This window comes from Gekko japonicus, unplaced genomic scaffold, assembly GCF_001447785.1.
Source record: "Gekko japonicus isolate JY-2015 unplaced genomic scaffold, Gekko_japonicus_V1.1 scaffold693, whole genome shotgun sequence".
In the NCBI taxonomy this organism is placed as follows: domain Eukaryota; kingdom Metazoa; phylum Chordata; class Lepidosauria; order Squamata; family Gekkonidae; genus Gekko; species Gekko japonicus.
This window is the reverse complement of record NW_015173144.1, coordinates 149,156-160,098: the sequence shown is the minus strand read 5'-3', so window position 1 is coordinate 160,098 and position 10,943 is coordinate 149,156. Positions and strand designations below refer to the sequence as shown.

Below are 10,943 nucleotides of genomic sequence, written 5' to 3'. Positions count from 1 at the left end.
TTGTAATTTATATTTTCCTTCATCTTTATCATCTTTTAGAGTCAAAATTGTTCTTTTCTCTCTTTCCTTCCTAAGTCTGTAGGAAAGCCATCTGGATGGTTTATTAGCATTTTCAAAATGATAAAGTTTAGCATATTCTATATTTTTAGCAATTTCTTCTGTCAAAATCAAATTCATTCTATGTTTTAGTAATTTTAATTTAGTTTTAATTTCTTCATTTTTAGGGAGTTTTTAACTTTTATCTTCTTCTGTTTTGATTAAATTTCAGTAGCGGATTAAAGGGGCGGGTTCACACAGGCACATGTTTCAGGCGTCCTCCAGCCATACTCAAGTCATCTTGTGCCGCTTCCCCCCGAGTTTAAAAGATAGCAGGTGAAAGTGGTAGCAAACCGTGTGTAGAGTGTGTTGATTCCGGTTCCCTGAGTGTGAACGCAAGCGCTGCTAAGGTGGGAACAACCCACAGTCATTAATAATAGGCACCAGCTGTGTCCGCAGGCAGGCACCATTGGTGCCTGTGCGATCCTGCCCTATTTGCCGCTGCGCCCCATGCAGAAACAGCCACTAACAGGCTGCCAGGGCAGCCCAACAGTGTGAATACTCCCTTGCGCTTCCTCCACGGTATCCTCCCGCTTCATTTGCTGCGGTGTGAATGGGAATACCACAACCAAGCCACTCCAGGTGTATTCCGGGTTTTCTTTGCCACGACTCCCTAGCACTTCAAATTGCCAGTCTGAACTCGGCCAATGTGAGGCTAGTTGAAGTCACCCAGTATCACAACTTATCTGCTTTAGGTTAACATGGTTGAAGTGGCCTTACATTAATAATTTCCTGTAAAAGGAACCTAATACAGCATCCTTGATGTTTTTTATTTGCATGTAATTTTTACATGGGGAGTATTAAACATTTCTCTCTTCACTCGCAGTCTGAAATGGTACAGCCCATTCTACTACTTCCTTTTTCTGCATGCCTAAACAGGCTTTATTTCCATGTAAATGTGTGTAGAATTGACTTATGGCTTGCTTATGGCTTGCATACAGCATCATGAGATCCAAAAGTTAGCCAAAGAGAGATCAAAGAACTTGAATCCAAAGCTAACTTTTCATAACTGCTGGCATTGAAGCTTTTGCTAAGCTGTGAAGCAGAAGCCCAAACCTTTTACACAGCCAAATCTTGCTACATTTGCTGCAATTTGGCATCCTAACTAGTCCCTGAATTCCAGAAGTCAGAGTCTGCTTCTATGATTATGCTATAAACAGTATACTTGCAAATGGCCTGTTAGTCTTTAGACTAGTGTTTTTATTTTGTCTTCTCCAGTTAGTGCATTTTCTGCATACTATTTGAAAAAAGAGGGGTTGGGGTTTTGTTTTGTTTTTTAAGTCAACCGTTGTAGTTCTATAAGCATCCTTGGGAGACACATAAAACCTGTTTGTTCCCTGCTGGAATTCCCCCTGTTCACTGAGCTAAAACAGAATCTTTCCCTCCTTATAGATTTCCAGTGATGTTTTTCTTCCTCTAAATAGTTCACTTTTCCCCTATAGTACTTTGCGTTTTATGGATCGCTTTCTATTGTAACTGAAAGCTCAGAAGAAGAATAAAGATTGTAAGACATACTGAAATTCCATGGACAGATTTTAAAAAATCTAGTCTCTCATTGACAAGTTAAAGTAGTCTAGAAATGGTTTTCAATCCAAAATTACTCTTGTTATTACAGGCTTCAGCTTGCAAAAAAGCAGATTTTTGCATCTGTGTTTTCTTGTTTTTCAGTGTGCTTTATGTAGCTTGAGTGAATAATAGTTAATTTTTGATTTCTCAAATGCGTTAGAAACAGAAGCATTCTGTGTAATTTACAGTATGCTCAACAAACTCCTGGAACGGTAAACTGCTTAGAAGCACAGGCAGATTACGTGACTGGTAATTATTTGCAGAGGCTAATTTAACACAAATTCTTCTTTGGCAGCCCTTGGGCTGCAGCACAAATATTCACTTGGAGATCAAGTAGAGAAGTTCAAGATTTTACTGGCTTTGTCTCCAAGTCCTTCAAGTGTAGGCTTGCTGAATTCAGATGGAGATAGAAGCTTCAGAACTTTGTCGTTCTGTTTGTAATTTATGATTCCAATTAAGAATTGTCTCTTAACAAAAGAATACCAAGATAATATATATATATATTTAAAATATATCTTATCTTTTTTTTTAATAAATGTACCTTGGGATATCATTCCTCCAGTATCCTGGAGTTTATGTCTGCAATTATGATTGCATCAAAAGTCAGGAACTATGTTGGTCATTCATCTGTATTAAGACTCAGGTTAGACTGAGATTTGGTTATAAAATCCTGCTAATGAACACAGTGACCTCAGTCTATTGTTTCAACTGAAGTATTTAAAGAGGCAGCTTCTATTCATTCCAGCCAGAGCAAGGGTTCTTCCAAGAAGACTGTCTGTGGGGTCTAGCATGCCAGTATAGTATGCCTGACTTTTGTAAAGATATGTGGCAATCCAAATGGGGATTAGACAAATCCACGGAGCATAGCATCCATCAGTGGCAATTAGCCATGATAACAAAATGGAACCTCCATATTCAAAGACCGTAAACTTCTGAATGTTAGTGCTGGGAACAACAACAAGGATGCCTTGGTATCCATACTATGTTCTGGGTCTTCCAGGGACATCTGATTGGCCACTGTATAAAATAGCATATTGGACTTGATCGGTCATCTAGACAGCAACAGGACTTCTCTCTCTCTCTCTCTCTCTCTCCCCCCTCCCTCCCCCTCTCATCTGTTTTCTTTCTTTTTTTCTTTCTTTCTTTGTTTCTTTCTTTCTTTCTTTCTTTCTTTCTTTCCTTCTTTTTAATCCAAATGGCATTTGTACAAAACATGTAAGTAGAGTTGTAGCATGTAGAAGTCAATACATTCTTTGAGTTAGGTAAAGGTAAAGGTTTCCCTTGCTCGAAAGCCAGTCGAATCCGACTCTAGGGTTGCAGTGCTCATCTCCGTTTCCAAGCTGAAGATCCAGCACTGTCCAAAGACGTTTCTGTGGTCATGTGCCCAGCATGACTAGACGCCAAGAGCACGGAACACTGTTACCTTCCCACCGAAGCGGTACCTATTTATCTACTTGCAAATTCTTGCTTTCGAACTGCAAGGTTGGGAGGAGCTGGGACCAGAGACGGGGAGCTCATTCTGTCATGCAGCACACTCAGGTCTTGAACTGCTGAACTACCGACCTTCTGGTCTGCAGTTCAGCGTCTTAACAACTTGAGCCACCGCAGCCCCCTATTCTTTGAGTTACCTTCTTATAAAGAACTTGCTGTTTTTATACAATATGTAGCAAATTTGGGATTCAATGCAATGCTAGGCTGTCAATTCTGTGTAGTTTTCCCATTGAAGAACAGAAGAAGAAGAGATTGGATTTATACCCCACCAGTTCAGCATTGTGGCAATAAGAATTCCAAATGATGGGTTGCCCTGCACCATCCCTGCCCTGATCTTTAGTAGCCAATATTCCGCTATGCCACTAGGCACCCTTTTAATCTTAAAAAAAATTGGCAATAGCTGGATCGATTTATGCTAATGCTCTAACTACTAAGTTGTCTGGATTCCCAGCTCATTTTTTTAATGTAAGTCCAGCCCTTCTCCCTGCAGAGGGGGAGGGGGGGAAGGAAAAGGTGCATCTTGGAAACAGCAAGAGATAGAGATTTACTTTTTTTTAAAAATGAAAACTTGGATCTCAGATTAGTTATTGCCATTTTTTAAAGCCCCCAGGGCTTTTTTAAAAGGACAGCATACCTCCCATATGGAATGCAAGAATGCTTTGGCTGTGGATTGGCAAGAAACAGCAGATCAAAGGTGGTTTAAGAAAGCATGAAGAAACCACATAAAGACGATGGATAGGCAACAGCCTGAGTGGTAGCTCAGAAAATAATCCACGAAATTGGGAGTCCAAATCAGAACAAAAAGCCCTTGAGAAAGCACTAAATTTGATGTTCTTCTGCATGGGGTAAAGAATTTCCACATCACCATCATTTCCCACTAGGAGCAGCTGGTGCTTTTCAGGTACAAGAATCAGTGATGACCAGGGCATTTTTGTAGAAAAAGCCCAGCAGGAACTCATTAGCATAATAGGCCACACCCAGCAGCAGAAACTCATAAGCATATTAGGCCACACCCTGACAGCACCGCTCATTCGCATATTAGACCACGGAGAAGAGGGAGGGTAAGTTGCTTCCTCCCCGCCTCTCCCCACCCCTGCCTGCCTGGGGTCAGGGAGGGCCTTGGCGGGGCTTCCTCGCACTCCTGCTGGCCTTGCAGGTCCACCGCCGGGCCCCTGATGTCAGTGGGTGTGGCATATGCTAATGAGTTATGCTAATGAGTTCCCCTAGCTCTTTTTCTACGAAATGACCCCTGGGTATAAGAATCAGTGATGACTATACTAGAAATTATGGGAAAGCTTTCAATTTAAGAGACCACTTCTGCCTTTCTCCACATGGCTTATATAGACAGAAGTGACGACAGACTACTTTGTTCATTTATCTGAGATTTTGTTATCGTCCTTGGAGACAGACTACTTTGTTCATTTCTCTGAGATTTTGTTATAGTCCTTGGAGCTTTTTATGTGCTTGTTGTTAGGGTCTTATTAAAACCTTTTCACAAATGCTTATACTGTATTTCTTGCTTGGGAAATGTAGTTACGGTATGGATGGCTGAGTGGTAGATCAACTCTGTATGCTTCAGAGGAGTGTCTCAACCATTCTTAATGATCATTTTGGAATTAAAAAATGGATTGCCAAAACGTCTACTTTGTTCATTTCTCTGAGATTTTGTTATAGTCCTTGGAGCTATTTATGTGCTTGTTGTTAGGGTCTTATTAAAACCTTTTCACAAATGCTTATACTGTATTTCTTGCTTGGGAAATGTAGTTACGGTATGGATGGCTGAGTGGTAGATCAAGTCTGTATGCTTCAGAGGAGTGTCTTAACCATTCTTATTGAACATTTTGGAATAAAAAAATGGATTGCCAAAACGTATGTGCATTTCACATCGATAGGGCAAATATACCAACGTAACAGTCATGAGAAGTTTTTGAAGAAACTTACTCATTGTTTGGCTCCAAACCTTTGTGATGTGCCATAAGACTCCAATTTGATCATATTGGCTTAGGAATAAGTGTGATGTACATTTCCCTCTACTCAGTGTTTGTGATGGAGAGGCTGCAGTAATAGTTACGGCTGGTAAATGCAAAGTAGTTAAACTTAGGGTACCATTAAAATACTTCTGCATCTGATATCCACAGCAGACCTGTCGTCTTTTATCTGCATGCAATTGCAGAACTGGTGTCAGTTGTAAAGTAATGGTATTGAGGGCTTCATAAATTACCCTAGCGATCCTCAGAAGAAGACAGTGTCACATCGAAATAAGTGTTTTGCTTCCAGGGTAATGTATGTCTTCATCTGGCCCAGCAGTCAGCACATTGCCATATGTTGATGGATATTGTCAGCTTGAAGCTACACTACATTTCACTGCACAATAAACATGGCTGTCAGCACCATATAAAGTGAAATCAATTTATCCTGTATGGTCAGTGCATTTTAAATGAAATTAATGTACTGTGGGCACAGTGGCAAAAAGGTAGCATATTAGTTATGCATCTTCTGTTCCAAGATTTTTATCCATAAAATGAATTGCCTGCACAGAACAAAAACAAAAATAATTGTTGTGTACCTTAAAGTACAGTGGTTTTTAAACAGCAATTTGGCAGTTTGGATTCTACATAAAAATATAGATTCAAGTTCTGTGTTGGCACAAATCATCCCGTCACTGTGAACTCAATAGAGCTTTACTGATTTATACCAGTTTAGGTTTCATCAAGCTATGTCATTTTGTAGATGCTGAGGATTTGTCATAGATGTATTTGAAGTAGTGGGAAGAAATGTGAGATACAGTTCATTTTCCTTTCAGTCCCGTCATAATTGTTGCAGGAAGGATAGGCTTTGTTGTTTTGCTGCACAGTGAATATAAAATTATTCATCATGTCACTTTATCATTGTGCCAATGTTATCGTAGTCTTTTGAAAGTGTATCGAGCATGGTCCTCAACGTTTCAGTCAATGGTTGCAATGCCGCTGGACTCTGAAACGCAGATTCTCACAAAACTCTCATTACTGCATTTATTTATTAATTAAAATAGGCAAAGAATAAAATATTCTTTGTTAAAGTGACTTTGGTTTGGCACGTTAGTGGGCCTAGGCAAAGAAGAAAACTTTGAGTCAATTGGTTGGACAATTTAACTGGAAACACCTCAGTGGTTTTTCAGTGAAAGAAAAGTGGATTAAGAATGCTGGAACCTAGACGTATCAGATCCAGAGGTCATTTCGGGGGGGAACGCGGGGGAACGCAGTTCCCCCTGGTGAGGTGCAGGGGGCGGGGCACATGATGAAGCCCCGCCTGCTGCTTCCGGCCGCCCCGCTTCCAGCCCTCATTCAGCCAGGAGGAGGCAGGAGAAGAGGGGAGGGTAAGTTGCTTCCTCCCCGCCTCTCCCCACCCCTGCCTGCCTGGGGCCAGGGAGGGCCTTGTTGGGGCTTCCTCGCACTCCCACTAGCCTTGCAGGTCCACCGCCGGGCCCCTGATGTCAGGGGGTGTGGCATATGCTAATGAGTTATGCTAATGAGTTCCCCAAGCTCTTTTTCTACGAAATGACCCCTGATCAGATCATTCTGCACTACAGCTTCATTTATTCAAATGTCTTTGGTCCCATTCTGACCTCTCATTTAATTTACCAGTTTGGATGAAATACACATGGAAGTATAACAGAAGTATCAGCAATGAGACATCAGTAATAATTACATTAAAATATCTGCTTTTGCCTTGCTTTCCATAACATGCACATTTTTTTTTATTGGAAGGCACAGTCCTGCATCAGGTTTTTCTTTCTTTTCCAGTTTAGCAATTATACCTAGGGCATATATATTTTAATAAAGACAGTTATAGTCCCTTAATTTTAGAAATTCTTGGGTTTTATCAGCTTCTTACAGGTTTTGGAGGGCATAACATGAATTCAATTGATAAAATTGAAATAACCAAATTTAGAATTGCTTCATCTCATAGGTCTGGAAGTGTAAGGGAGAACTTAGTACGTGTCATATAATCCACATAATGTAATAATGTTTGCATCCATCTTGTTTCTTCCTGCCCTGATATTACAGGAAGTAAAGCAATGAATGGCTCTGCAGCTAAACTACAGCAGTATTATTGTTGGCCAACAGGAGGCGCCACTGTGGCTGAAGCTCGAGTCTACAGGGATGCCAGGGGCCGAAGTAGCAGTGAGCCACATATCAAACGACCAATGAATGCTTTCATGGTTTGGGCAAAGGATGAACGCAGAAAAATTCTCCAGGCGTTCCCTGACATGCATAACTCTAATATTAGCAAAATCCTTGGTAAGTATTAAACAATAAATAATTGTACAATCAGAAACTGTGATAACTTTGAGATTTTAAGTGTCTGGAGGACATTATGTTTTGGATATATGATTCAAAGAGAATGCATGACATGCAGAAAACCTCAGACACAGAAATTCCTGTAGCTGGGTATGGAACGGCAAATGTCCTAGCATAACCTTTAAAATAAAGAGTTGAATGTTTGCCTTTCCATGGCATGCTGCGAAAAACTTGTTGCATTCATGATCATACAAATCACAGCAAGTGAACTGAAGGCTAAGGTACACATGGATAATTTATTGTGGAAAAAAAGTTTTATTGATATGCTTTGCATTTCAAAGAAAGGCAGAAGAGAGAGAGAATGCACCATATATACATAAATTATGCAAATGATTTAGGCAGTTAGGAAAGTTTGAAGTTCCCAATGATTTGCTACTTGAGTGGAAAATAGCAACTGTTTCTACAGATGTATCAGATTCTGCTAGTGTCCGGGTGCAAGAGATTCTTAGAAATCACGATGAATTAGTAGTGTGATATTTCTGTAAGAAAATGTTGACCAATAATTTGCCATCCGGGGTGGGGGGACTTATCTCGATGCAATTGTCCATCTTTATGGCAGTGGTTGAAAAACAGAAACTATGCGGTCAACTCATTTCCTACCATCTAAATGATCCTTAAGTATTCAAAATAAAACTAATTGTTAAAAGACATCTTAAAAAAAAACTTTGTGAGAACAAAAAGCTTAAACTTCCAAATTTAATTTAATTTATCATTTAGAAAAGTAAAACTTAACCAGCATGGCATACATCATCTGGCAATAAGGGTTTTATATTTGTACTAATAAGCTGGCTGAGTTTTCAGAGAACCTGAACTGCATTTCTCTCAGGAGAATTGGTAACCTACGTGAGAATGTGTGGTGAAATGTTTAAACTGATATTTACGCTCCAGTTATTCAAAGTGAAATGTGGATTTTAAAATAAGCCTCACAATAAAAAATCGTAATAGTGAAGTCTGAAGTATCCTGGTTTTATTGTCAGTCTTTAGATTGCATTTTAACAAAGCTGTTACTCTTGCCTACTATTTTCTCGCAAAGAAAATGTTTTTTCTAGAAATAAATGGAACTCTGTTCTGAAACGTGCAATATTTTACATAAAAGTTCTCTTATTTGCCTACCATTTTAGTAAGTTCTATGAATAGCCTTTCAGTTTCGTATAAAACCTGCACTGTTCTAGTCTTGGCAGCTATTGAGAATCTATATTATTTATGTGCATTCTTTGAAAGGGGGGAAAAAAAACCCTATTAGGAGTATAGTAACAGTATTCATTAAAATGTAAACATTCAGTACAAATATTTCAAGAAGTGCCAGAGATTGTATGTTTGCTAAACAGAGAGTACAACCTGGCAAAAGCTGCCCCACTAAAAGAAGAGAGAGTTAATTTACATATAATAGCTGTACACATTTTCTAGGACGATAGCAAAAGGCGAAAGAAAATAAAAGAATCTGGAATATTAGAGCTGACAACAGAGTGTTGCTGACTCTGGATAATATTTATATAACTTTTCCATTTGTTGATGTATAAGAGTTCGTGGTAAAAGAATAGCTTCCACCCACGCTTACCACAGCTGTAATCATTTTATCCAGCTGAAAGCTATTTTTTTTAAATTTTACTGTTTAGGTATCTCTTCATAAAGAATGCAACAGACTTGAATGCTTATCCTTCTGTGTAAACTGTTATATATATTTTTTTCTTTTATTAGTGTACTTTTGTGATTAACGTTTACAGTAATTAAGTAGTGCAGAGCATTGCAAATGTACTTTCCACTTTATATCAAATGCAACTTTAAGTACCGCTCAGTGGACTCATTGCATATCAGTGGATGATTATAATGTGTAATAGGATTTACAAGGGTCAGGAAGCCAATAATAAACTAGAGTTATAGCAAAGGGCATCTTACGTAAGAAGACTCAGATAAAGGGTCATCTCTGATTTTCTGGGAAAGCAAGGGGTTTGCAAAGTTTCAAGATTATACTTATTATAATAAATTTAGATTCATATGGGCAAAATGCACATGCATGAGCTACGTGAAAAACCTTTGAAGAGCAATTGAATGAGTACCACCCAAATGTACCTCTAATACTGTAGCTGGGATTCAAAGAACTGATCTCAGGCTGCAGTCAGATAGGCAGTTTGTCCTGATATACTTGCTTTCCCCCTTATGGATTAAACTGGCTGGTTAACACAGCCACATCTGGCAGCCGTTCCCCAGTCATACTCACCCCATTGGAAGGTGAGGTGGAGACAGAGTAAACAGACAGTAGTTGAATTCCAGTGCTAACGGACCCCACACATTCATCCCACGTTTCCAGATGTCTGAACTCCCCTGTTACGAAGTCAAAGCGTTTGGGAAGTCTGAGCCTTCCCTTCCATTTCCAGCTCCTTTTTTTTTAAAATCAGGTAGCAATGTTTGCATAAGTGCATAATTACCCTGGCGTTGTCAATCACTGCAGCCAAGTAGTCATTCTGGATTGGGAGTCCCTGAGGAAGTTGTTTTCAAGTGACAAATCCCCCCCCCCAAGAAACCCCTCTCTCCTGTTCCTGTGTCAGAGTCTGAGACAATCCCATGACTGACACAAGGGTAAATGCACTGAAGTCAATGGGACTGCTCTTATGTAAAACTGCACCCCCTCATGTATCCCACAGAAGAGAGGCAAGGGAAGGAGGCTGGGAGGGGCTGGTGTATTTGGCAGAAAGATTGTGAAGCTGTCAAAAAGGACCCGGAACTTCATATATATACTTATGTGCAGGGGTTGTTTCGTAGAAAAAGAGCTAGGGGAACTCATTAGCATAACTCATTAGCATATGCCACACCCCCTGACATCACCGGAAGTGTGTCATAAGGCCACACACCCCGCCCCCGGCCGCCCATGAGGGGCCCGGCGGTGGACCTGCAAGGCCGGCGGGAGTGCAAGGAAGTCCCGCAAAGGCCCTCCCTGGCTCCAGGCAGGCAGGGGTGGGGAGAGGCAGGGAGGAAGCAACGTACCCTCCCTCTTCTCCTGCCTCCTCCTGGCTGAATGAGGGCCGGAAGCGGGGCGGCCGGAAGCAGGGGGCAGTGCTTCGTCATGTGCCCCGCCCCCCATACCTCACCCAGGGGAACTGCGATCCCCCCAAAATGACCTCTGCTTATGTGTATGAGTGAAAGGGGGGGGAAGAATGCCACAACAGTCTGAATGATGGACCATGGAGCAAGTGTGCAGTGAAGCCGGTTCAGGGTGGGATGTCTGATCAAAACTTCCCGGAACTATTTAAACTGCTGCAAATAGAGGCGGTGCCATATCGCTCCAAGCTTGCCAGTCTGTTTCAAGAGGAGGTTTTGCCATGTGGCATTCAAAGCTGTTAGCTGAAAAGGCACAACTCTGCATCTTTCTGGATGACACGGAAGTAGCAGTTCCTTGGATCATAGGAAGTGTGTCTTAATAAATTAATGACTTACTGAATATATTGAGGGGGG

At 40.7% G+C, this 10,943-nt stretch overlaps 1 protein-coding gene across 8 annotated transcripts in view; it reads left to right on the top strand.

Annotated features, from left to right (window-relative positions):
- SOX6 (SRY-box 6) overlaps positions 1–10,943 on the top strand; it is a 678,959-nt gene that overhangs the window by 656,243 nt on the left and 11,773 nt on the right. For 5 of the 8 annotated variants that reach the window (XM_015422307.1, XM_015422305.1, XM_015422306.1 and 2 more), the window contains one exon: positions 7,200–7,433. In XM_015422307.1, coding sequence (XP_015277793.1) covers positions 7,200–7,433 — 234 coding nt within the window. The remainder of the gene's footprint in view (positions 1–7,199; positions 7,434–10,943) is intronic. The other 3 variants (XM_015422310.1, XM_015422309.1, XM_015422308.1) reach the window with 1 other exon arrangement.